Source organism: Lepidochelys kempii, chromosome 11, assembly GCF_965140285.1.
Source record: "Lepidochelys kempii isolate rLepKem1 chromosome 11, rLepKem1.hap1, whole genome shotgun sequence".
NCBI classification, from domain to species: domain Eukaryota; kingdom Metazoa; phylum Chordata; order Testudines; family Cheloniidae; genus Lepidochelys; species Lepidochelys kempii.
In genome coordinates this window covers 14,695,046-14,721,624 of record NC_136390.1, presented here as the reverse complement: position 1 = coordinate 14,721,624, position 26,579 = coordinate 14,695,046, and the positions used below count along the sequence as shown (strand labels likewise).

At 44.1% G+C, this 26,579-nt stretch overlaps 2 protein-coding genes across 6 annotated transcripts; one reads left to right on the top strand and one right to left on the bottom strand.

Annotated features, from left to right (window-relative positions):
* Positions 1-1,095: 1,095 nt before the first annotated feature.
* On the bottom strand, positions 1,096-3,851 carry LOC140895484 (uncharacterized). The gene is made up of 3 exons (XM_073305244.2): positions 2,824-3,851; positions 2,322-2,727; positions 1,096-1,743 (listed from the first exon to the last, which is right to left on the bottom strand). The coding sequence occupies exons 1-3, from the start codon at positions 3,013-3,015 to the stop codon at positions 1,487-1,489; spliced, it is 855 nt and encodes a 284-aa protein (XP_073161345.2). The 5' UTR covers positions 3,016-3,851; the 3' UTR covers positions 1,096-1,486.
* A 9,524-nt stretch (positions 3,852-13,375) lies between these two features.
* Positions 13,376-26,114, top strand: INSIG2 (insulin induced gene 2). Of its 5 annotated transcripts, none has more exons than XM_073305246.2 (6): positions 13,376-13,756; positions 19,222-19,556; positions 21,764-21,888; positions 24,452-24,618; positions 25,102-25,201; positions 25,813-26,114. In XM_073305246.2, the coding sequence occupies exons 2-6, from the start codon at positions 19,313-19,315 to the stop codon at positions 25,852-25,854; spliced, it is 678 nt and encodes a 225-aa protein (XP_073161347.1). In that variant the 5' UTR covers positions 13,376-13,756; positions 19,222-19,312; the 3' UTR covers positions 25,855-26,114. The 5 variants fall into 5 exon arrangements, with proteins under 5 accessions (XP_073161347.1, XP_073161348.1, XP_073161349.1 ...); XM_073305247.2 differs by having other exon boundaries at positions 19,201-19,556; XM_073305248.2 differs by lacking the exon at positions 19,222-19,556 and having other exon boundaries at positions 13,396-13,756.
* The last annotated feature ends 465 nt before the right edge of the window (positions 26,115-26,579 follow it).

The following is a 26,579-nucleotide window of genomic DNA, read 5'->3' as shown; positions in this document are numbered from 1 at the left end:
TGATGAGGACATGGACACAGACTTCTCTCAAAGCACGGGCCCTGGCAATGTGGGCATCATGGTGCTAACGGGCAGGTTCATGCGGTGGAACGCCAATTCTGGGCTCAGGAAACAAGCACAGACTGGTGGGACCACACAGTGTTGCAGGTCTGGGACGATTCCCAGTGGCTGCAAAACTTTTGCAGGCATAAGGGCACTTTCATGGAACTTTGTGACTTGCTTTCCCCTGCCCTGAGGCGCAAGAATACCAAGATGAGAGCAGCCCTCACAGTTCAGAAGTGAGTGGCAATAGCCCTGTGGAAGCTTGCAACGTCAGACAGCTACCGGTCAGTCGGGAATCAATTTGGAGTGGGCAAATCTACTGTGGGGGCTGCTGTGATGGAAGTAGCCAACGCAATCAAAGATCTGCTGATATCAAGGGTAGTGACCCTAGGAAATGTGCAGGTCATAGTGGATGACTTTGCTGCAATGGGATTCCCTAACTGTGGTGGGGCCATAGACAGAAACCATATCCCTATCTTGGCACCGGAGCACCAAGCCGGCGAGTACATAAACCGCAAGGGGTACTTTTCAATAGTGCTGCAAGCACTGGTAGATCACAAGGGACATTTCACCAACATCAACGTGGGATGGCTGGGAAAGGTACATGACACTCGCATCTTCAGGAACTCTGGTCTGTTTCAAAAGCTGCAGGAAGGGACTTTATTCCCAGACCAGAAAATAACCATTGGGGATGTTGAAATGCCTATAGTTATCCTTGGCGACCCAGCCTATCCCTTAATGGCATGGCTCATGAAGCCATACACAGGCAGCCTGGACAGTAGTCAGGAGCTGTTCAACTACAGGCTGAACAAGTGCAGAATGGTGGTAGTGCATTTGGGCATTTGTACGTTTAAAAGCACGCTGGCGCAGTTTACTGACTCGGTTATACCTCAGCAAAACCAATATTCCCACTATTACTGCTTGCTGTGCACTCCACAATATCTGTGAGAGTAAGGGGGAGACATTTATGGCTAACCACCCTCCCCTCCTTCCTTCGATCACCGCTTGTAGAGGCAATAAAGTCATTGCTGCTTCACATTCATGCATTCTTTATTAATTCATCACACAAATAGGGGGATAATTACCAAGGTAGCCCAGGAGGGGTGGTGGAGGAGAGAAGCACCAGGAGTGGTGGAGGAGGGAAGGACAAGGCCACACAGCACTTTAAAAGTTTAAAAGTTTAAAACTTATTGAATGCCAGCCTTCTGTTGCTTCGGCAATCCTCTGGGGTGGAGTGGCTGGGTGGCCAGAGGCCCCTGCAATGCGTTCTTGGGCGTCTGGGTGAGGAGGCTATGGAACTTGGGGAGGAGGGCGGTTGGTTACACGCGGGTTGTAGTGGTGGTCTGTGCTCCTGCTGCCTTTCCTGACGCTCAATCAATCGCTGGGGCATATTAGTTTGACCCTCCAGCAGCCTCAGCATTGAATCCTGCCTCCTCTCATCACGCTACCACCACCTTTCAGCTTCAGCCCTCTTTTCAGCCCGCCACTTACTCTCTTCAACCCTCCACCTCTCCTCCCAGTCATTTTGTGCTTTCCTGCACTCTGACATTGTCTGCCTCCACTCATTCGTCTGTGCTATGTCAGTGAGGCAGGACAGCATGAGCTCAGAGAACATTTCATCGCGAGTGCATTTTTTTCGCCTTCTAATCTTCGCTAGCCTCTGGGAAGAAGAAGATCCTGTGATCCTTGAAACACATGCAGCTGGTGGAGAAAAAAAAAGGGACAGTGGTATTTAAAAAGACACATTTTATAGAACAGTGGGTACACTCTGTCACAGTAAACCTTGCTGTTAACATTACATACATAGCACATGTGCTTTCATTCTAAGGTCGCATTTTGCCTCCCCCCGCGCATGGCTAGCTCCTCCCCCCTCCCCATGGCTAACAGTGGGGAACATTTCTGTTCAGCCACAGGCAAACAGCCCAGCAAGAACGGGCACCTCTGAATGTCCCCTTAAGAAAAGCACCCTATTTCAACCAGGTGACTATGAATGATATCACTCTCCTGAGGACAACACAGAGAGATAAAGAACAGATGTTGTTTGAACGCCAGCAAACATACACTGCAATGCTTTGTTCTACAATGATTCCCAAGTACGTGCTACTGGCCTGGAGTGGTAAAGCGTCCTACCATGGTGGATGGAATAAGGCTGCCCTCCCCAGAAACCTTTTGCAAAGGCTTTGGGAGTACATCCAGGAGAGCTGCAAATGCCAGGGCAAATTAATCATTAAACATGCTTGCTTTTAAACCATGTATAGTATTTTAAAAGGTACACTCACCAAAGGTCCCTTCTCCACCTGGCGGATCCGAGAGGCAGCCTTGGGTGGGTTTGGGGGGTACTGGCTCCAGGTCCAGGGTGAGAAACAGTTTCTGGCTGTTGGGAAAATCGGTTTCTCCGCTTGCTTGCTGTGAGCTATCTACAACCTCATCATCATCATCTTCCTCATCCCCAAAACCTGCTTCCGTGTTGCCTCCATCTCCATTGAAGGAGTCAAACAACACAGCTGGGGTAGTGGTGGCTGAATCCCCTAAAATGGCATGCAGCTCATCATAGAAGCGGCATGTTTTGGGCTCTGACCCGGAGCGTCCGTTCGCCTCTCTGGTTTTCTGGTAGGCTTGCCTCAGCTCCTTAAGTTTCATGTGGCACTGCTTCGGGTCCCTGTTATGGCCTCTGTCCTTCTTGCCCTGGGAGATTTTGACAAATGTTTTGGCATTTCAAAAACTGGAACATAGTTCTGATAGCACGGATTCCTCTCCCCACTCAGCGATCAGATCCCGTACCTCCCGTTTGGTCCATGCTGGAGCTCTTTTGCGATTCTGGGACTCCATCATGGTCACCTCTGCTGATGAGCTCTGCATGGTCACCTCTGCTAATGAGCTCTGCATGGTCACCTGCAGCTTGCCATGCTGGCCAAACAGGAAATTGAAATTCAAAAGTTCGCGGGCCTTTTTCTGTCTACCTGGCCAGTGCATCTGAGTTGAGAGTGCTGTCCAGAGCGGTCACAATGGAGCATTCTGGGATAGCTCCCAGAGGCCAATACCGTCTAATTGTGTCCACAGTACCCCAAATTCGACCCAGCAAGGCCGATTTCAGCGCTAATCCCCTTGTCAGGGGTGGAGTAAGGAAATCGATTTTAAGAGCCCTTTAAGTCGAAAAAAAGGTCTTCGTCGTGTGGACGGGTGCAGGGTTAAATCGATTTAACACTGCTAAATTTGACCTCAACTCCTAGTGTAGACCAGGGCTTATACATTCATCTTGACCTTGTTTTGATTTCTATTGTATTTATTGCCAAATGACACACACATAATGCTTAGGAAATGCATTACCTTATGTCTATACATTTTCAATTTCCTTTCTGTGACCTTTCTCTTCATTGTTTTAGCACATTTAAGTTCACACAAACCTTCCTTTTCTTTAAAAAAAAGAAAAGTATGCGGCTGAAGTTCTATCTTCCTGCATTGATTTCCTGTATTTTAGTTTTATTTAACTCTTAGAATCTGGATGTCCTATGGAATTAATAATGCAGTAGGATGCCTTTCACATCTAGGTCTTCTGAATCTGGCCTCATTTGGTAGTGATCAAACCCATAATGTCAGTGGCATTATTTAAAACCTAAATCCTACAATATGATGGCTGTCTGTGGCTGTTCGGTGTATGATGTAATGAGGTTGTCTTGGTCATGTTCCTAGTGGGCAGGTCTCCATATCACAGAAACCACCAGCGTCATTGGCACTATATCACTCCCTAGGTAGCAGCCTCAGCAGGGATGCCAAGGACTGAATGTGTATGGAGACTAGATCACTGCTGAGACATGTTGGCAGGCTGGTGTGGGCAAACTTGTGCTGGGACTGTCCACACTGCACCTGTTCAGTAGATAAATAAAGGGCTTTAGTCTCTGGAGCTGGTGATCCAGCACTTTCTGCAAGCAGTAAAATAAACAAATAAACCAAACGAAGACTGTCACTGATATCATCCCTAGGATTTTATATTCCATCCATAATGTGAGATAAGCAACAACCCTTTTCACGTGTAAGAACAGATGTGAGCTGATAGTTTAACATTGCTACTGCTTTGTTATGCTTCAGTCTATGAAATGCCAACCTTGTTGAAAAGCCAATTTTATACAACTTATCTATAGCAGGTTGTATTCTTGCCAAGATATTGGAAACATTCACAGTGTGCTGCCCCTTTGTGCATAACAAGCTTCCCATATGTTGCAAAACACATCAGCAGTTCTGATTTTTGCATGTGTCCCAGCTGCATGCTAACCAGAATGGCTAGTCTGCCTCCTTTTGTGAAGGAGAGACAAGACAGCAGCCTTAGCTGCCAGAATAAAGGAAATCTATGGAAAATGTGCCTAATTATACATTTCCACATGTCTGAAGACCTTCCAGAGGCCTTCTGTATGGATGGGAAACTTTCAAGAAGGCTTTCCAGGAACTTTGTAGGGTATTTTGTACAGATATATTTTGCTAGATACTGTTTATAAAATAAAGACCTTTTTTACTGTTATAGATGGTGCCTCAGATGCACAGTTGTACCTGGTGTAGTCGCCCGGATTTTGCAATAAAGAAGAGGCAGACACTGCTGACTACTCGCTCTTAGTCAGACTCCAACATAATCTACATGGTAGCCTCCTTGCAGGACAGGGTGTGTGTGTGATACATTCACATTCACACACTACAGACCCCTTGGGCCAAACTCTGTTCTCAGTTACACTTGTGGAACTTGATTTCCATGGAGCTGCATGCATGTAAGTGAAAGCAAATTTGGCCTCATACCTGAGAAGAAGCAGTTTACAGAGGCTTCTGTCTGGATATCTGTAGCCCTCTGAAAAATACAGGCAACAGTACGTGGGGTTTTCTTCTGAGAATAATCTCCACTAGTCACAGGAAGTGTTTCCCCTCATTGCCTAATCCACAGAGGATATGAGCCTATCACAGCCCCAAGTTATAGCAACCTACACTCTTACTCCTAGACGTCCATGCTCCAATCCCCAGTGTGGGCCATGATGACAGCCACACATAGGTAACACACCTGATGTCTGTTTCTTTAAATTTGCTTTGCCTTTGGATTTTTGTAAGCTTCTCCCTCAGCAGTTCCTCTGACTCTTCAAAATGACTGCCTCTGAATTTTGATTTGTTTGCTATAATCTGTTTAAATTCAGCTCATTTAATTTCTTTCCCAATGTCTTTCTTTGCCATTCAGGCTCAACCTCTGAATTCTCCATCTGGTACCTCAGGAGCTGTTTCTGCCTCACCAAGAGTTTGATTACCAAACCCTTTGAACTTGATTCTGGATTTGACAGCCAGAGACAGGCTGGAGGAGATACATCAGAGCTGCAATGGAGAGGAAAGGAGTACTTGTGGCACCTTAGATAACCAATTTATTTGAGCATAAGCTTTCGTGAGCTACAGCTCACTTCATCGGATGCATACTGTAAATGAAGTGAGCTGTAGCTCACGAAAGCTTATGCTCAAATAAATTGGTTAGTCTCTAAGGTGCCACAAATACTCCTTTTCTTTTTGCGAATACAGACTAACACGGCTGTTACTCTGAAACCTGCAATGGAGAGGGAGATCCTAGGGAGAATTCTGTCTCAGAAAGAATTCCTCTAGAGCAGTGTAGGGGCAAGGTTGCTGAAGATTGGCGAGGAGCTAAGTGGTGGACTGAGTATGTGACTGGAGGTAAGCGGAGGATGCAGGCAGTTTCAATGAACTTTGTCCGACAGACCCTGCCAAAAGACATTGTAGCATAGCTCAGCATATTTTTGCCTGTAAACAAGTCAGTTTATGTAATAAGCATAAATCGTACATATAAGAATGTAGCCAGCTGTTGACCCCATGTAACCCCGAGATAAGCGCAAAGAATATAGCACTGCAGAGGACTCCCCCCAGGTGGAGTCCTGCCTGGTCAGCTGTCCCGAATGGCCAGAGTCCCCTGCAGCCCCTCCGCGCGTCCTAGGGGCTCCCCGCACAGATTGGAGCATAAGTTCTTCTTTCCTTCAATAAAGCAGAGTTTACTATTCTTAGGCCTGAGTGTCCTTCTTTTGCTGGTATCTCCCCCGCAGCCCTTGCGGGCACAAGCAGTAAAAAGAAAAGGAGTACTTATGGCACCTTAGAGACTAACAAATTTATTTGAGCATAAGCTTTTGTGAGCTACAGCTCACTTCATCGGATGCATGCAGTGGAAAATACAGTGGAGAGATTTTATATACACAGAGAACATGAAAAAATGGGTGTTACCATACATACTGTAAAGAGAGTGATCAGGTAAGGTGAGCTATTACCAGCAGGAGAGAAAAAAAAGCTTTTGTAGTGATAATCAAGGTGGGCCATTTCCAGCAGTTGACAAGAACGTGTGAGGAACAGTGGGAGGGCAGGGGGGAAGGTGGAATAAACATGGGGAAATAGTTTTACTTTGTGTAATGACACATCCACTCCCAGCCTTTAGTCAAGCCTAATGTAATGGTGTCCAGTTTGCAAATTAATTCCAATTCAACAGTCTCTCGTTGGAGTTTGTTTTTGAAGCTTTTTTGTTGAAGAATTGCAACTTTTAGGTCTGTAATCGAGTAACCAGAGAAACTGACGTGTTCTCTGACTAGTTTTTGAATGTTATAATTCTTGATGTCTGATTTGTGTCCATTTATTCTTTTACGCAGAGACTTTCCGGTTTGGCCAATGTACATGGCAGAGGGGCATTGCTGGCACCTGATGGCATATATCACATTGGTAGATGTGCAGGTGAACAAGCCTCTGATAGTGTGGCTGATGTGATTAGGCTCTATGATGATGTCCCCTGAATAGATATGTGGACACAGCTGGCAACGGGCTTTGTTGCTAGGATAGGTTCCTGGGTTAGTGTTTTTGTTGTGTGGTATGTGGTTGCTGGTGAGTATTTGTTTCACCTTGTCTGTAAGCAAGGACTGGCCTGTCTCCAAGATCTGTGAGAGTGATGAGTCATCCTTCAGGATAGGTTGTAGATCCTTGATGATGCGCTGGAGAGGTTTTAGTTGGGGGCTGAAGGTGACGGCAAGTGGCATTCTGTTATTTTCTTTGTTGGGCCTGTCCTGTAGTAGGTGACTTCTGGGTACTCTTCTGGCTCTGTCAATCTGTTTCTTCACTTCAGCAGGTGGGTATTGTAGTTGTAAGAATGCTTGATAGAGCTCTTGTAGGTGTTTGGTAGGGTATTTGGAGCTAGGATTAGTGTTGCTGTGGGTAGGGCTCCCCGCCCTAGAGCTAAGGTTCCTAGAGCAGTACATTCTGCTGCCTGGCATTTCTGCACTCTTACAATTGGTGCACTGTGCACGCCTCCCCACCAACACACACACTAACTGGTGTAGAAAGGAGGCAGTAATATAGCCCTAGCTTCATTATTCCCCCCATTCAGTTAACACATGGAAGCATTAGCAAGAAGCAATTCCTGCTCTCCCCAACAGCACTGTGCTGAGCACAAGCAAAGGAGAGTTCTCTTCCTACCCAATACACACGCGCACATAGATCCAAGAGCAACTTGGACATTTATGTCACATGTGGCCACATTGTGACCTACAGACCAGTGTAGATTATTGAGTCTCTTCCTGTCTGCCTCTCTCTCGTCCCTCAATTCATTGTCCTCCTCTTCTTCATTTATACTGCTTTAAAGGCACATGTTTTGGTAGCCAGCCTGTTTCAATATCACCTCTTAAGGTGAACAATTGCTAACCTCACTAGGGTTAGAGTTCATATGGGTAGGGCGCCGCACCCTAGAGTTAGCGTTCCTATCAGTACGGTACTTGGAATTGGGGTTAGGGATCCTACAGGTAGGGTATTTGGAGCTAGGATTAGTGTTGCTTTGGGTAGGACTCCCCGCCCTAGAGCTAAGGTTCCTAGGAGTAGGGTTCCTATGGGTAGGGTACCTGGAGCTAGGGTTAGGGTTCCTATGGGTAGGGTTCTTAGAGCTAGGGCTAGGGTTCCTATGGGTAGGGTTCTTAGAGCTACGGTTAAGGTTCCTGTGGGTAGGGTTCCCCGCCCTAGAGTTAGGGCACCAATGGGTAGGGTTCCTATCGGTAGGGTACTTGGAGTTAGGGTTATGACTCCTGTGGGTAGGGTGTTTGGAGCTTGGGTTAGGGTTGCTATGGGAAGGGCTCCCCGCCTTAGGGTTAGCATTGCTATAGGGAGGGTACTTGGTACTAGGGATAGGGTTCCTATGGTTCGGGTTCCCCCCACTTTTGGTTAGAGTTCCTTGAGGTAGGATACATGGAGCTAGGATTAGGGTTCCTCTCGGTATGGCCCTCAGTCCTAGGATTAGGGTTCCTATGGGTAGAATACTTGGAGCTAGGGTTAGGGTTCCTATGGGCAGGGCACTTGGAGTTAGGGGTAGGATTCCTATGGGTAGGGTTCTGGGAGCTAGGATTTGGGCTCCTATGGGTAAGGTACTTGGAGGTAGGGTTAGGGATCCTGTGGGTAAGAGTCTCTGGCATAGGGTTAAAGCTCCTAAGGGGAGGGCTCCCAGTCCTAGGGTTAGGGTTCCTAGGTTAGGGTATTTGGAGCTAGGATTAGTGTTGCTTTGGGGAGGGCTCCCTGCCCTATGGTAAGCATTCCTATGGGGAGGGTACGTGGAGCTAGGGTTAGGATTCCTATGGGTAGGGCTCCCTGCCCTTGAGCTAAGGTTCCTATGGGGAGGGTACCTGGAGCTAAGGTTAGGATTCCTATGGGTAGGGCTCCCCGTCCTTGAGCTAAGGTTCCTATAGGGAGGGTACCTGGAGCTAGGGTTAAGGTTCCTATGGGTAGGGGTCCCCAGCCTAGGGTTAGGATTCCTATGGGTGAGACTCCCCACCAGTGTTCCCTTTAATTATTTATGTCCATGTGTGTAATGAATTTTGTTACGCGCACCACTATGGAGGTGATGTGTGGTGGTGGGGGCGACGGGTAAGGAGTGTGGCAATGGGCTCTCGGCTGGGGCAGAGGGTTGGGCTGCAGGCGGGTGAGGGCTCTGGCTGGGGGTGCAGCCTCTGGGGTGGGGTCAGGGATGAGGGGATTGGCTGGGGGTGCAGCCTCTGGGGTGGGGTCAGGGATGAGGGGATTGTGCGGGAGAGAGCTCAGGGCTAGAGCAGAGTGTTGGGGTGTGGGGGTATGAGGGCTCTGGCTGGGGGTGTGGGCTCTGGGGTGGGGCCAGTGATGTGGGGTTTGGGGTGCAGGAGGGGGCTCAGGGCTGGGGAAGAGGTTTGGGGTGCAGGCTCTGGGGTGGGGGTGGGGCTGGGGACGAGGGGTTTGGAGTGCAGGCTGTCCCGGGGCTGCGAGACGACTCCCCACAGCCCTCTCTCGCCACAGCAGCTCAGGGCCAGGTGAGAGGTGCCTCTCCTGAGCCACGGCAGTTCCAGCAGGCCTGAGCTGGGCTGGGGGAGGGGTTGCTCTCCCCAGCAGCTCTGGCGGGGCTGGGCCGGGCTCGGGGAGCATCTCCTCTCCCTGGCAGCTCCAGCGGGCCTGGGCTGGGCAAGGGGCTTCTCTCCCCAGCAGCTCCACCAGAGCCGGGCCAGAGGAGAGACTCCTCTCCACACCTGCGCGGCCCTTGGTAGCCTGCCGTGCAGCCACACAACTTACAGGGAACTTACCTTCCTGCCCTAGGGTTAGGGTTCCTATGGATAGGGGACTTGGGCCTAGGGTTAGGGCTTGTATCGGTAAGGGACTTGGGGCTAGGGCTAGGGATCCCATGGGTAGGGCTCCCTGCTGCAGGGTTAGGGATCCTATGAGTATAGCTCCCCGCCCTAGGGTCAGGGTTCCTAGGAGTAGGGCTCCCTGCCCTAGGGTTAGGGTTCCTATGGGTAGGGCTCCCTAGCACTAGGGTTTCTATGGGTAGGGTTCCCTGCCCTAGGGTTAGGCTTCAAATAGGTAAGGGACTTGGGGCTAAGGTCAGGGTTCCTATGGGTAGGGCTCCCCGCCCTAAGGTTAGGGTTTCTATGGATAGGATACTTGGAGTCAGGGGTAGAGTTGCAATGGGTAGGGTACTTGGAGCTATGGTTAGTGTTTCTTTGACTAGGGCTCCCCGGACTAGTGTTAGCATTCCAAATTGGGTAATTGGAGGCAGGGTTATGGTTCCGATAGTGAGTTTATTTGGAGCTAGGGTGTGGGTTTCTGTGGGTAGGCTCCTCGTAGCCAGGGTTTGTTTTTTTGTTAGTAGGGTTCCCTGGAGATTGGGTTTGTGGTTTCTCTGGGTAGGGGGGTCTCTGGAGGTAGGTGGCCACAATTTGCAGGAATTCATAAAAAAGTGTTACAAAATACCTTTTTTTTTTTTTAAAGTAGCAGGCATGGAGACAAATGTGGGGAAAAAAAGCCATTCTAGTTGTTTGCTTTTTGTTTTTTAAGTTATGTGATCATCTTGGGCGCTCCTTTATGCTAAACAACTTTTTGTTATCTTGTTCATACTAAGGGAAATATTCATCTCAGGGGACTAAGTCCAAGATATTCTGTATCTTGTTTTGTTTTTGTGAGGTCTATGTAAAGAAAGAGCCTTTTAGTGCTCTCCAGAAAAGATGCCTTCTCTGTGTGGTTTCATTATAATTCCTGTCAATGTCCAAGTAAGTACGAAATCCCTAGAGTCTACATTTTGGCCTTTATGTCTACCTTCTCTGTTGGCACACCTCTTTTCTGATTTGCTTCCTTCTGCAATCTCAAATTCAAACACAACTTCCTATCCTTTTTTCCCCCTATCTTTTTTTGTTCTTTAAAATATTCTCTTCTATTCAGCTACATTGAAAGGTGGGTAGATCTTCAGCTGGCACAAATTGGCATAGGCCCACTGAAGTTCTTGGAGCTGCACTGATTTATTTATACCAACCCTCGTTGTTTATTCTGTCACATATTAGACTTTCATTCCCCCCACCCTCTACTCATACAGTCAATATTTGTAAAGTGATCAGTTTAATTTTTCTTTGCAGATTAGTTCCTTGTAATTTTATTGTACTAAACACTTGGTGGCCCAGACTATAAGTAACCTTAACTTATTTAAAGATAAAACATTATTAGGTCATATATATGACAAGAAAAAGATCCATCAATCAACTGTAGTCTTCATACATTCAAGCTATTCCTTTCTCTAATGCACTCATTTTGTTTGTATAAAGCTTTTACGAGAAAGTTGTCCCCAGTGGACTGACAGGCCTTGTCTTTGAATAAAGCTCCTGAGCCATAAGTACAGTAAAACTAGCAATGCTTTGTCTTGGCGAGGCAGCTGTCCTAAGGAGTTTATCTTACATCCAAAAAGGTCATTTTATCTGATTAAAAAAACTTCTTTTGCCTTGCAGGATCCAAAAACTGGAAGTCAAATATCATCACATAAAACACACTGACTAAGCAGTTGGCTGTAGGAGTAACTGAGATCAATATTTTTTGTTAATCTCTATTGTATAAAACAAAAACAGACACTGAATGACTTGAAAGTAGATAACTGCACACCTAGATCACTTCTGTAATGATGTACTCCTATCACAGTGAACCGCTTCTTCCTTCCCCCATTTCTTAATATATCTGTCACAATCTCTTGTGTCTTGCCTTAAATTAGATTGTAACTGTTTTGTGGCAAGGACTGTTCCTTACTATATATTTGTACGTAGTCCAGCATAATGAGGCCCTAGCTGTGACTGGGGCCTTTGGGTGCTACTGTAATACATAATATAAAATAATTCCATGTTAACCAATCACTCTTCTTGCGATTGTATTGGAGTTTGCACTCTTATTTGCAACAACAAACCACATTCCAATCATCATACCAGTGATTTTGTAATGTGGATATAGCAAAGTACTTGCAATACAATAGTCGACCTGAATGACTATGATTTGTAAGTATTCTAAATCCATTGTACTGTATTTAATAATACACGTGGAATAAGATTAAAAAGAAAGTTCATTGACTAACACCATAATGGAATGAGTCATAGCATTCTCTCCCAATGATATTTCTCTCAGATTTCTAAAAATATAAATAACAAGCCTCCGGGATGTTATTTATTGTTCTTCCTGCTCATCAAGTTAGTTTACCAGAGGGTGTGCGCCTCATATTGTAGCTTCTCCCCCAAGGAAGTCTACAGGTGCCACAAATTAGTGATAAAAATGGTATCCCTGGATTAGTAATCTCTGTTCATTTTGCCCTAATCAGCGAACCAACGCTGTTAAACAACGTTAAGCATGTGCGCAAATCTTCGTAGGAGAAATGGCCCAGTTCAGGCCAACAATTTTTAAAGCCTCTTTGAAATTAATCGCAAATGAGGAAATCTTTATCCCTGTTAGTGAAATTTATTAAGCACAACAACAAAGCTGAAAACAAAAGGATTTTACACAGAGACTCAGCTTTGCGCTTCCTGCTTTAGTAATGAACTGGATTCACAACAAAGGCCAGCGTTTTGCATTTTAAAAAGAAAGTGCAGTTGCATTAATTGAACGTAACTTTGTTATATATTAATTGATCTTTTATTCATTTGTTATACACTTTTAAATTACATTTGAAAAGTCTATTTTTTATATATTGTATTTTTGCATTTTTAATACCTTATCCACATTCTTTCTGCATTTTAAGTATTATTTCATTTCGCACGGATTCTCTTTTCATTTTTTAGTATTTCTTTCCAGCCTCCATTTTCTTCATTTCATAGGCCCCAATCCTGCAAATGCTTTACACACATCCTTAATGTTACTCCGGAGTAATCCCACTGAAGTCAATGAGCTAATGAATTCACAGGAAAAAAAATCTTAAAAAATGCAGCTGAAGGCGACACGTAACAAATAATTTTATAAAAAGCAATATAATGGAGAAAAAAGAATTCAAAGACTGCAACTGAAGTTTCTTCTTCAGGCCTAAAACACTGAATTCTTTTAAATCCAGTTGCACCGAAGTCACTGCGGCTAGGTTTAAAATAAGTCAATGGGAGTATAGTTAAGTATTTGCATAGCTGATTAAGTGAGCCGTAGCTCACGAAAGCTTATGCTCAAATAAATTGGTTAGTCTTGAAGGTGCCACTAGTCCTCCTTTTCTTTTTGCAGGATAGGAGCTGTAGTATTTTTTTGTTACAGATTATTTCTTATTGCAGTTTCTCATCCTCGCTCTAACTTTTCAGTCTTTTAAAAAGACTTTTTTTTAATGATGCATTTCTTTGCCTTGCTTACTCTTTGAATAATTCCTCCCCCCGTTTTAGCACGAGCTCACTTCCGTTTTTCCTCCACTGTACCTTTTTTAGCTTGCTCCCCTCCCGTTTCTTAGCACTGTTTATTTTATTTTTTGAATTCCTGTTTGTTTTTGCACTTTTACCTCCTTCCTCACTGTCTCTTTAGTTGAGCCGCTGCTTGGTGGGTGCATTTCCTTCCTCTCTGTATATTACAGGCTACACTAAAGTCTTCTTGCACTTTTTCCAGGAATCTCTCTCTTGACGTGTCTCTCTCTCTCTCTCGTTTCTGGTAAGCCCCCACCTCCCCTTTTCCCAGCACCCGTGGAAACGAAGGCTGCTCGCCTCCTGCTTCGTTTATTACAGGAGCGAAGGGGAACCACGGCTCCGCTCCGTGCTTTTGCAAGCGCCCTGACTGGCCCCCGCGGAAGCCCCAGTGCCCCGAGCTCGTCTACAGCGGGCCCGGCCCCACGGAATCCCCGGTGCCCCGAGTCAGCTGTTCGCCCCGGCCCAGCTGAGCGCCGTGGAGCCTGCGCAAGGCGGAGACTGAGGCAGGGGAGGGAGAAGATGGCGGAGGCAGAGTAAGTAAGGGAGCTGTGGCGGACACTTGCCCTGGGGCTGGGCACTGGCTTGCAGTGGGAGGGGTAGGTCGGGAGGGGGGGGGGGCAGAGGCACTCAGCGGGGGGAGGAGAGGGAGATAAGGGCGGGTCCTTCTGGAGGATGCAGCTGGGATGGGACAGGGCTGCACCCCTGACTAGGCTGGTGATGTCTCGCTGCTAAAACCTTTCCCCTGGAGAGAGTGACTTCAAATGTCGTGTTCAGCCGGGTGGCTCCGGGGTTCCCTTTTTGGGATCTGTGCAGTGAACTCCCCCCGGCAGGAGTCAGCCCTGTATTATGTGTCAGAAGGTGCCACGTAGACATCCAGGCCTGGGTAAGGGTCAAATGCTGCCCTCTGGGCACGCAAGCCCCTTGTTGGCTGCAGGAGGAATTTTATATGCCTGTCCAAGGGCAGAATTTGCCCCCAAATGATTAATAACAATGCACTGCTTCATGTCGGTCCTAGTCCCAGTCACTGAGAGTTGTTGCCACCTGATAGCCGACTGTTGGCATAGGCAGGGCCGGATTAACTCTCCTTTGGGCCTGGGGCTATTAGATTTTGTGGGGGCCCCGTATACAAGTCGTTTTCCTAATTTAAAACAAAATGATCACAATTATGGCATCGAGGCTATTAACACTATTACTAAACTTGCCTTTTAATTAACATAAAGCCCTTCATGGATACATTTCAGTCTTAAAACATGTAGAATATAATTAAGTTAATTCAAAATAGCCTACTTCTTACCTTAGAACAGGTGTTATATTAGTTTCTTTCTGCGAGGGAGTTTGGGTGCAGGACTGGGCTCCAGGCTGGGGCGGAGTGTTAGGGTGCAGGAGAGGGTGAGGGGTGCAGGGTCTGGGAGGGAGTTTGGGTGCAGGAGGGGATTCTGGCAGGGGGTTGGGGTGCAGGGTCTGGGAGGGAGTTTGGGTGCAGGTGGGGATTCTGACCGGGGGCAGGAGGTTGGGGTGCAGGAGAGTGTGTGAGGTGCAGGCTCCGGCCAGGAGGCACTTAGCATAGGTGTCTCCTAGCCGGTGGTGCAGCAGGGCTCAGGCAAGCTGCCTGCCTGCACCGCCCCACACTGCTCATGGAAGCAGCCGTCTCTGTGCGCCCCAGCCCGGAGGGGGACAGCATGTCTCCGTGAGCTGCCTGTGCCCGCAGGCACTGCCCTGCAGCTCCCATTGGCCAATGGAAGCTGCAGGGGTGGTGCTGGGGGCAGGGCAGCACCCAGAACTGTCTCTCCTCCCACCCCGACCAGGGGCCACAAAGACATGCCAGCAGCTGTCCGCCTTCAGGAGCAGCATGAGGCCACAGCATGCAGGCAGCCTGCCTGAGCCCTGCTGCACTGGGATCCCCCTTAGCCCAGGGCCCTGGGCTGCAGCCCCTAAAGTACATGAAATGGGCGTACGTGAACTGGGTTTGGTGGTCCTCAGACAACACACATCTTTCTGAAAAATCCACCCTCACAGCAGATGCTCTTGTTGGCAGACTAATGAAGGCCTGAAATCACCTTGCCCTCTGGCTACTCTCTTATCTCTGAACATGTGCCAGAGCCACCGTGGCAGGCTGTAGTGGAGAAACTTGCACTGCTATTGTCTGTCCTGAACCTGTTCTGTTCTATGTTTTTGCTTTCCACGGCTGTCAGGCTGGTACTTCTCATAATCACAACATTGACTTAAAAAAAAACAACCCACCTTCAAATTAATCCAAAATGTCTCACAGAGTCTCCTTCCAAATGAATGAGACTTGCAAGGCCAGGAATCAGTAAGGGCAGGACAGGGAAAGCTGCAAAGTTATTGGTGTGGTGTCTGAGTGGTTAAGGTGCTTGACTGCAATCCCGAAGGTTGTCATGGGTTCAAGTCTAACTTGATCTCACACTGAAAGGCCACTTCCAGTTCACTCAGCTGCAAACTGAGTCCCTGATCCATTGGTTTAGGGCAGTCAAATCTGTCTGATGTGATGCTGGCCACATCACTCCCTTGTGTACTGTTGGCTAGGAAACTGACATGCCTTAACTACCTCAGCCTGAGAAGCTATTGGTTTGGGGGAACTTTGACTTGGCTTTGAGGTGAAGTTCCTGGATTTTAATGTCATGAGGGAAACTTAGTCCTCATCTACATTTGAAATCTCTGTCATAATGGTAGCTTTTCATTTCCTGGTTCTCATCACCTGGTGCTAGATTTTTAGTTTAAGAAACTCAGTCTTCTTTTCCACTCCACCATGTTCTGCATAACATCTGTATATTACATAAGAATAGCTTATTTGTGGGATTCACACAAATGAGCCTTATTGATTAGCTCAACTGGTAAACTTGGAGCAGTTTCACGATGCTTTTCCTGTTAGAGACATTGCAGTGACTGGAAAAAAATCGCAGGTGATAATTTAATTATTGCACATGACTCCCAAAGCCTTCATGTGGCACAGTTTCCCCTCACTAAAAAGTTGAAGTGGTGTGCCACAGAAGGGATAAACTGGAGCTGAGCCTGTCTTGTAAAGATGCTAGTTTTGTAGCTTTCCTGCATTGTTACAGCTTTAAATATCCATTTCCAAGAGGTGAAGGCACAGCAATGTTGTAGGGTCAAATTGTAAACTGTAGTGTCATTATTCCGACCTGGATGGAAGCTTTGGATAAAATGTAACTGATTTTGATTAGTGTGTGTGTGTATATATATGCATGCACACACCCTTCCCATACCCACAGCTGTAACTTCCCTCAGAAATCTTAATCTCCACAATTAGTACAGGAAGCACAGTAATAATACATTGCAAAAACATAGGATCTTGGTGCTTTATAAAGGTTGGTCAGTTGTTGTCCCTTATGTATGGGTGGGGAAACTGAGGAACAGAGGTAAGTCAATTTTCCTTAAAATCACACAGCAAATCAATGGCAGAGCCAGGAGTAGAACCCAGGAGTCCTGTGTTCTCGTTGCCTGCTCTTAACCAATACTCCATGCTGCTAATTCAAGGCAAAGTGCTCGCTGCTGTAAACATGTTCATACTCTGCATAGATGCCTCTGTACTAGGGAATTCCTTTCCTTTCTCTGAACGGTCAAGGTGACGCTGTGGTAAAAATGTCTGGTCCACAGCAGAGTTTGCATGGTTAATAGAACCACTGCAGCTGCACTGCTGCTGTAAAAGAAGTAATTTCCTACCATGGGCAAGGCCTGTGATTGCTTGATGAATGTTGTCCGTTGTTTCATGAATCATTGTCTGCTGAATTCTTTTAATATTGTGTATGCTGGTGTCATTAAACTCCATCCATGCTACTGCCAATAAGTTTTCTCTGGTAATTAATAATAATAACACCAAGCTGTATCTAACATTTTTCAGCAGTAGGTCTCAAAGCACTTTACAAAAGGAGATCAGTATCACGATCCCCATTTTACCGAGGCACAGGTAGGTGAAGTGACTTGCCCAAAATCACCTCACCTGCTAATGGCAGAGCCAAGAATAGAAGCCAGGTCTCCGGAGGCCCAGTCCAGTGTTCTACATAGTAGGCCACACTGCTCCCCAGTGTTGACCCTTCAATCCCATGCTTTTTATTTTACTTATTTAAGCAATGACATATTCTTACTTGGAACTTCCTTGGTTACGCTAGAGGTCCATGGCTTATCCCACTAATCAGATTTGATACTTTTGCTGCTGCTTTTGCTGTCTTCTCGTTTTGTATGGTGCTCATTAACCTTGCCCTGCTCTCCTCTTTTCCCCTCCTTAGGGGCAAGAGTGACATGACGCTGCAGTGGCAGCAGTGAGATAAACTGCCAGCTTCATATTTTTAAAAAAAGTCTCTTTGTTATTTAAGATGTTGCTGCTCCATTCTAGATAACTAAAAATGTAATGGAGATTTATCATCTGCGCCATCATGCCAGAGCTGCATCAGATCTGGTAGTGTTGTGAATTTAGCACTGGTGTAAATGACCGTACAAGATGCAGGAGGACAGAAAAGTAGGCCCTCTGTATCCACAATAATGGCAGCATTTCAGGCTCACAAACCTGAGTCGCACACTTAACTGCTCATGAGTGTAGTTCTGTTGGAGTCATTACGATTGTCCACGTGAGTAAATTGATGCTCAAGCCACAAGATTGAAGTTCTATGTGGATAGGGCTACACTTTTTTTATGTGGCCTCTTTGGTAACCCTCTCAAAAAGTATGGATTTCTACTTAGCTGTAGATCATAAGTATTGAAAACAGTATGGTGTGCATTAGATCCTTTCTGGAGTTGGTTGCTGTGGCTTAACCAGTATTAGTATAGTTAACCTCAGATTTGGTACGTCTGCCACTTGTAATTTCCTCCAAAATTTCTACTCTGTAAAAGTGGATGCCCTGCCGGACACAGTGCTCCTCCACCTTGCCTTTGTGGCTATGCACCTTATGTATCTGCTGATCAAGGAATGGAATGGGGAAACAATTCTATTTCTGTCTCTATCCATGTGGCCATGAGTAAGAGTTATCGAAAGCTGCCACCAGTTGGCAGTTTCAAATTTAAAAACAATGTTTGTTTTCTTTAAAGTTCCAGGTGGCTAAGCTGTCCATGTCCGACATGAATGTGATGTTGAATCCATGTAAAACAGCAGTTTTGATTGACGGTTTTAAGAAAGGTGGTTATTAAGGAAATTCTGGCATTCCTATCTAGAGTGTATAGAGCTGGGCATGTATGGAGTGCTCTGATGCTGATGGGAAGGTGGAGGGTTTTTTTTTTTTTAACCTCTTTGCACTGTTAGTTTTGTAGCCAAGAATCATTTTTCTTAACATCCTATTACACAGATTTTAATGAATTCTGTGTTGCCTTCATGAGAATTTCTGTGTAATGGCATTATGTGCCCTTCTAGCTTTCAAAGACTCACCTTCTCTTCTCAATTATTACAAAGGTTGTTGCCTCCACCCTGCAAAATTTTTTCTCAAATTTCATTTCTCCACTGTACACTGTGATTTTTTTACTGGCTTCTTTTGAAGATCAAAGAAGCATGTAACGCCACAGCTGCCTTGAAATGAGATGCCTCATTCTCTTCTGAACTACCTATACTCTGGTACGACTTCACTGTCTTCTTCCCCATCAAAGTCATCACAAACTCAGTTTTTTCTGAAGCAAGCACCTCCTCCTGAGTAGTTTTTATTTCCTGTTCTTGCGCCATATGGTCCCACGTCATCAGCCATGCTGTCCACTCATTCTCGGGTTGGGTTTTTCCCCCCTCCAAAGTATGTAAAGCTGTTGCTAAAACTTAATTTTTAGCAGCATATTCATCAGCTTAACGCATGATTGCAGACAGAACTGCAATAGCATTGTTGCAGATAGAGCTAGTTCTGTTGCGGTTTGCCTTCTTCAGAAGGTAAATTATATTTTCTTCAAATTCAGAAAAGCTTGACTTATTTTTAAATATATTTTTTAACAGGTTAAAAAATGTTTTTGTAAAAATGTTTTTTTTTTCCAGCCTTGTCTATTGTTTTCACAGGGTTTGGGGAACGTTTTAAATTGAGAGAGTTAAAATACTGACTGGAAGTGGCTCCTCCCCAATCACACCGGTGGATATCGCCTGGCACGTCATGGCAGAAAGCGATGCAGCACCAACCATACCAAAAAAGTGTGGTCCATACATTTCATCTGTAACCAGTCATGGCATGAACTTGGTGATTCGTGGAATAGTACTGTTTTTTATTGGTGTACTTCTTGCATTAGTATTAAACTTGTTACAGATTCAGAGAAATGTCACGCTTTTTCCACCAGATGTGATCACGAGCATCTTCTCTTCAGCTTGGTGGGTACCACCTTGTTGTGGCACAGCTGCAGGTAATGTCAGAAGGTGCCAACTGTGTGTGTGTGTGTGTGTGTGTGATATGGGGTGGGGGTGGAGGGTTGGTAGTGAGGAAATTAAAAATCCTTCATTAATAGAAAAATGTGGAAGATTTAAAATTTTGGATCTAGTCCTACTGCCTTTCCCATCTATCTGTTTCCTCCTTCTCTGCTCCCAAAAGCTCTTTCTACATTTTACAGAAGTTGTACTGTGAATCATAGAAGTGTAGCACTGGGAAGGACCTTGATAGATCATTTAGTCCAGTCCCCTGCACTGAGGCAGAACTAACTATATTAGCTAGTTTGAGCCGTGCTGTGCTGAGTTCTTGAGTCAGAAGATTATGCTTGGTCTTCAGGATTAGGAAAACAGAGTTAGGCAAGCCACAGAAATCCATATGATTGTAACCTTGAGGCTAGATTACTGCCATGCCCTTTGTGGGCAACTCTGGAAAGGAACCTGGAAATCCCAGATTTTGCGGCATGAAGTAGTTTGCCTTGTCTGGTGTAAACTGTGATGAGAGTATGCCATTTTTTGCTGCAGCTTCCTGTTTGCTTCTGAGTGCGGGTCAAGGTGCAGGTTTAGATCTGTAAAGCTCCACGTGGTCTGGAACGCAGCAGTCCCCCTATATCCTAAGGGAGGTGTAGGCATAAGGTGCTGCTTTGCTCTTGTTAGTGGCAGATTGTTAGCAACGGATGTCCTCTGAAATCTGCTCCCTTTAAAAGTCTCACAGAGTCTGGGCTTCAGAACACAGTCAGTGGGTCAGTATAACACTTTACTAGTGGATTATTCTGAGCAGCTGGATGGGGGAATTCTATTATAAGCAGACCTTTATTTTAAAGACAGTATCTTCCTTGAGCTTGATTTTAATAAGAGTGAGGATTCCATTTGCCTCTTTGGAGGGTGGTAATACAAATCAGTAAACTTACCTTTGGTCTATTGGGCACTTCTGGCTTCAGGGTTTTGCTAAAGGTAATTTTTAAGCTGAGTCTTTTTTCTAATTACCTTTCTTTTGGTATGGTGTTGAATCATTTCACCACAGATTTCATAGAAGAGCCTGATTTGAGAGGAAACTGTCCAAATAGCTGTCTCAGTATGTCAGTTTTGTTCTCTCTGTATTTGGAATATTTTGGTCACAGTTATGTACTTGTCTATTCTGTAAGTTGCTGTCTAACGTAGCTCTTATTCTCTAATCTTGCTGCTATGGTACTCTGTATTTGCTGCATATTTTTTTATGCTTAAATTGGTTGTCTTAACATAGAGCTCATGAGGGGTTTGATTTCCTGATAGGGCAGTTTGATTTGGCCATCTCATAGGAATTTTTCTTTCCTATTTGTAGCGGGGCTCAGCTATCCAACAACATATCTATTATGCCTTTTTACAGTAAGAATGATCTCAAGTGTGTTTTGTAAAAGAGAATACATGGATGTAATTCTGTAAAATTATCTCTTAGTAAGATGGGCCTTTTGTGTCCATGGGGCTTACAAGGGGAGAGGGGAAACAGGCTCTGAAAAGATTTAAAGGGTCAGCGGTATGCTTACTGTTCTCATTTAGTTACACACCGTGCTCCCACATTATTTTCAGTGCACAGTCTACTCCAGTTGTTTCTACCTAAAGGATTTGTTCTGGGGGTTGAAATGACAGTGTCCCATTTGCAATAGTGTCGCTCTCTTAGCAAGCAATTGAGACCATTACATACCTACAAACTCTTTACCAGGCAAGTCTAAGGTTCAGGCTTTGTCACAGTCTTGAGGTGTGACATACTAAAACAGCGTAACATTAAATAGCACTTTCACTTGTTCCTCTCAGCTGGGGTGGCAATTGTCTTTATAGGTGGAACTACGGTATAGTGAGTGTTTTAAGGAAAAGTTTTGACAATGTTTAGAAAATCCCACTTGTAGTTTATTTTCACCCCTTCCTGGTATTATGCACCAGCACAAAGCTGCTGTGGCTGAAGATGCTGCAGGGGAATTTTAAATTATAAACCTATAGCTGTTTTCATTGAATTTTAAGGCAGCCTTTTAATATTAACTTATGTTTTGGGCCTAAACTATCTGAAATGCCTTTATTTTTATTTTTAAATCTTGACAGTATTTGAAAAATATTTGGTTTTTATGTTCCAGAACCATCTTGGCCTAGATTATCTCTAGTGCAGCTAAATAGTGCAGATGGTTTAATTGTTAATTTTTCTTTCATATTTCCACAGCTGTGATTGGGTTGTTGTATCCCTGCATGGACAGACATCTGGGAGAGCCACATAAATTTAAGAGAGAATGGTCCAGTGTAATGCGATGTGTAGCAGTCTTTGTGGGTATAAATCACGCTAGTGCTGTATCCTTCTATGTGGTAATGAAGTTTTCAGTAACAAATTAGTTTCTGGTGAACCAAAGGTTAAATAACTGCTCACAATTTAACTGTTTCTACACCACGATGTATAAAAGGACATACAGAGTGTAGCTTAGAGTTAAAACAGTTATAGAATGCCAGTAGCTGCACTAGTTCATGAAGGTCATGCATATAAGTTTCTGGAAATACCACTTAAACTGAAATCTCCCACCCTTTTTTAAAAAATATATATTTGTGTCTTTTTTAGAGTTATTCAAGTACATGTGGGAAAAGGAGTTTATGCTCTGAGAAATTTTTAAGGATGCTCTTCTTGCACTTATTGTAAACTCAATACAGTTACAGGTTTAAAGACCAAACTTCACATGTGCAACAGCATCAATGAAGAGTGTGCACTTTGCTAAGCCTGGGGGAAAATTGGTAGGAAAAAAATACTTGGCATTGGTTATTCATGGATCTCAAAGCATTTTACAAAAGTGAATAAGCATCGTTATCCCTATTTTACGGGCGGGGGACTGAGATGCAGATAGGCTAAGTGACTTGCCTTAGAATATGCGGAAAGGAGAGAAGTTACGAGTGAGTCAGTGTGGCATGATGTGAAATATCGTTTCCCTGCTGAAGTCTCAGAAATCCATGTACACCTTTACACTAGACTAATACTATCCATGGATGAAAGAGTCATGATTCCCCGAAGCCCATTGGACAAAAACAGGTCCTCGAAATGGACTGCAATGCCTCACTGGCAATCCATGAGCAGTTGTGCTTTGTGTCATCATGTATAGGGTCCCCCTCTCCAAGTTAAGGCGATTAACTAGTCTCCCAAACCCAGACTCAAAGACAAGTAATTAAAAGGAAAATTAAGAATCTCTAGAAGGCTCATTGTTTCATCTTTAGCATCAGGTCTCAGACTCTGATCTGCAGAGAATTGCTGGTGGTGTGGTGAAAACTCCCTGGCCATGTGTTGCTGGCTCTCTTTCTTGTTTCGAGCTGCAAGAGAACTAGAAGAGAGAGAATGGATGAAATGAGATGCCAAAAGAAGGCATGGAAAATGCGCTGCGTTCCCATTCAAGTGGCCTTACCTTTGGATGGATGGATGTTCTTTTCCCACAATACCCCATCCTATCTAGTGTGGCCAGAGAAGTTGGAGCTATCAAAGCTAGGTTCTGCTAATGTCCGCTTGCGGGCCTCAGTTCTCCCATATCTGACAATGTGTCCATCTGGTCTCATGGATGCCACCAACTTCTGACCATCTCCTGACTGTGGACACATTCAGATTCAGGACCCTAACAAATTCTGACCTGTTTCTTGACAAATGAGTGGTGAACTCCTCATGAGTCAGATTACTTTCAGCAAACACCTGTGCAGTTTATTATCAGCCATTCCACATTTTTAAGGAAGCAAGGCCTCTTCCATAGCTATTATTAGTGTAGCAACTCTACTTTCTTCTAAATGGCTTCCTGAAAATCCTGAGCTTCAGTTCATTTCACTTTCAAATAGCAGCATTAGGATCTTGGACTTTCCCACATTTGATCTGACTTTAATTTGGTCATTGTGTCCTTGTGTCTGCCATTCTCTCTCTGTTACCATCCAGTTTACCCCATTTCTTGTTAGACGACTCCACTAGATCTTTCTCCAGGCTGGTGGATTCCTGTGGTTGAGACCAGGACAACCTTTTTACCTACACATTTGTCACCCCCTAAATCTAAGTTTAGGCGTATGAATAACAGTCTCTCTTTAATGGTACTTTCTTACAGAGATGTTGAGAAAATAAATTAGTTAATATTTGTAAAGTGTTTTGAAGAGGGCAAAGTGCTAGGATTATTAATTTATCATATTTTTTTAAAAATTGATATAACTGATCTTCCACCTTGACTCACATGAGTATTTTGATGGTGCTGTGTATTTATATTTTGCATAGCTGTAGCTTTTTTAAAAGCAAACAAGATTCTGGATAAATGTTTTACTAGATAAAAATACTATTCTAATTTAAAACATGTAATAGTTATTGAAATTAAATAGATATTGTTTTTCCAAATGACCTTATTTCAGTAGGCAGCAACATAAGATATATGGCATTTTGACAATTTAATGCTAGATTTAAGGTTTTAACCTTAGGATATTAAAGGCGCAACAGGTGAGGCTGGAATGTCCTTGGTACTGCTACATCTGAACAGTAATATTTTTACAGTAAATCTATTCTGCTTAATTTCTGTCTAGTCTCCCTGTACTTTGAAACACTTGTACAGTTTGTAGCAAAGTCCTGAGACAACACTGTGGGTTTAAAAAATACTGTAAACATAAAATAACATTTTAAGTAAATACTTTTCTTAACACAGATAAAATAATGCTTTTTAATAATAATTATTATTATTATAGTATTCTTATACCATTTAGTTGTATTAAATGAAGAGAGCCGTGTTTATGCAAGAGCTAGGTGTTATTTTTATGTAGGAGGGTGTTATTTTTCAGGTCAAAAATTAGTTAAGGTAAATATTATTGATCTTCACCTGAAGTTGGCACTTTAAAACTGATCCTTAACAAATGACCACAGAAAGTGGATTTTGCCAACAACATACAGTTGTCTCTTACACTAGCGGCGCTTTCAATTGGACTATGGTGGACCTTTGATAGATCACGAAGTGGCTTTGGTCTTGGAATAGGAATTGCTTTTCTGGCCACCTTGGTATCACAGCTTCTGGTCTACAATGGGGTTTACCAGTGAGTCTTTATTTTTCCTCTGGTTAAGTGGTATTCATGTTAGATTAGTAAACAAGAACATTGAAGCTAGATCTGACTTAACTTGAGCCCTGAACTTGCTAAAACTTAAACACATGTGTAACTTTACTTTAATTGGACGATTCATGTGAGTGCTTATGTGTGTGTAAGACTGAGATTTTGGTTTGGAGTTGTAAAACTGCTACGTTACCAACAGCAAAACAACCTGGATCAAACAGAGAAAGGATATTAGAATGAATGAATGGATGGGTAGTAAATTTGATATTTGCAGTAAGAAATCAAACTTTCTACTACAAGTGTGTGTATCTTTAGGCTAATCTGTTCCCCTATCCAGATTTCTCAGTATGTCTATCTCTGTGCCTAACTTTAAAAGTATAAGTTTTTTTTTAAGAAAGGACTGCGTACAGGGTTAAGTTCAATCTTGGCAATAAACAGATAATAATGCAAACTTGTATTCCTTTCTAGATATACATCTCCAGATTTCCTTTATGTTCGTTCCTGGTTACCATGTATATTTTTTGCTGGTGGCATTACTGTGGGGAACATTGGTAGGCAGCTGGCAATGGTAAGTTAGGGTGGGTTTTTTGTTTTTGCTTTTTTTTTGGGTACTGAGCTTGTAGTGTCTGGTTTTAAAAAATTCTTTCCTAATAGTTATTCAAATTGCAGATGTGGACTAAGATGGGAGTCCAGAGACAGTGCTTTTCAGTTTGGTCAGCATGTCCCTGCCACCAGCAGAAGTTCTGTCTGCTGCTAAGTGCCCTACATATCCTAAAGGGTTCCCCGTTTCATTGTGTTCACTCCATTCTGTATGCAAACAAGCGTTTGCGGGATCAAGGCCTAAATAAGAACACCATGTGTGAGGGGAAAAAAGCTGCATAAGCTCTAAGTTAATAGCTAATGTACTTAGGTTTTCTTTTGCTATGCAAGGAGGCACAGAATGCCAGCACTCCGTGCATAGATTGTGTACAAAATCCTTACTACAGAACTGTAATTGGTGAGGGTACTCTGAAAAGCATGGAAGTTTGGGGTCCTGAACTGATCTGGGAGAAAGTGTGGGCAGAGCTGTTGTGTCAGTTGCTATGTAGATCCCTCCCTTTCACAGCTGTCTAACTCAGAACTTAAATTGTATAAATCCTTGTTCTCAAATAATTTTCATTTTCTTTGGTTGTTTTGCAGTATGAATGCAAAGTCATTGCAGAAAAATCTCACCAGGACTGAGGAAAAGTAAAATAAATCTTGTATACAGGAAAATATATGACAAACAACTGTCGGAAGAACATGCTATAAGGAACATTTTGACTATAAAATTGCCAAAATGCAGTTTTCCCCTCCCCCTTGAATGGTACACGTTATTGCAATCTGTGATTGCTGCTTCTGTAAGTCAGTTAGAAACCTTGGTGTCTGATTACTGTGAAGTCACACTCGTATGCAATACATTTGACAATATTTGTTCATAAACAAGATTGGCGAAAAAACAATCGAACCTAGGTTTACCATCTTTTTTTCACGATGTTACAGTGCCAAACAGATCTCTGAGTTACTGTACTGTAGCTGAAAATTGTGCTTCAGTTTTTCTAGGCAATTTGGGGAATTGAAGGTTTTGATAGTTTAGTAAAAGCCAGAGAATTCAGAATTAAGGTTGAAGAGATTGCAACTCATGCTGGTAGCTAATCATAAACATGTCTTCTCCCTGAACAGAATCACAGCCTTGCTACTGATGAATGAAGACACGCATCACCTAGGGCCAGATTCTGACACTACTAGTCATGCTGAGTAATACTTTACTCTACAAGTAGTCTGGCTGAAGTCTGTGGGACTAGTGGGTGGGGGAAGGTTCTATTTTAGGTATGTGTATGGGCCCATTAATGTAATATCTGAGTGTCTCAAACTCTGTAATGTATTTATCCTCACTACCCTCACTGTGAGATAGGGAAGTACTGTAA

What these genes read in the sequence shown, in the direction of transcription:
- LOC140895484 (XM_073305244.2), bottom strand. Translation starts at nt 3,015, where the DNA reads ATGCACTGGCCAGGTAGACAGAAAAAGGCCCGCGAACTTTTGAATTTC. An exon ending in CAGCATGGACCAAACGGGAG is followed by an intron (nt 2,728 to 2,823) that starts GTACGGGATCTG and finishes AAAATCTCCCAG; the next exon opens with GGCAAGAAGGACAGAGGCCA. An exon ending in AGGTGGAGAAGGGACCTTTG is followed by an intron (nt 1,744 to 2,321) that starts GTGAGTGTACCT and finishes TTTCTCCACCAG; the next exon opens with CTGCATGTGTTTCAAGGATC.
- INSIG2 (XM_073305246.2), top strand. Translation starts at nt 19,313, where the DNA reads ATGGCAGAAAGCGATGCAGCACCAACCATACCAAAAAAGTGTGGTCCA. An exon ending in TTGTTGTGGCACAGCTGCAG is followed by an intron (nt 19,557 to 21,763) that starts GTAATGTCAGAA and finishes ATATTTCCACAG; the next exon opens with CTGTGATTGGGTTGTTGTAT. An exon ending in GTCTACAATGGGGTTTACCA is followed by an intron (nt 24,619 to 25,101) that starts GTGAGTCTTTAT and finishes ATTCCTTTCTAG; the next exon opens with ATATACATCTCCAGATTTCC.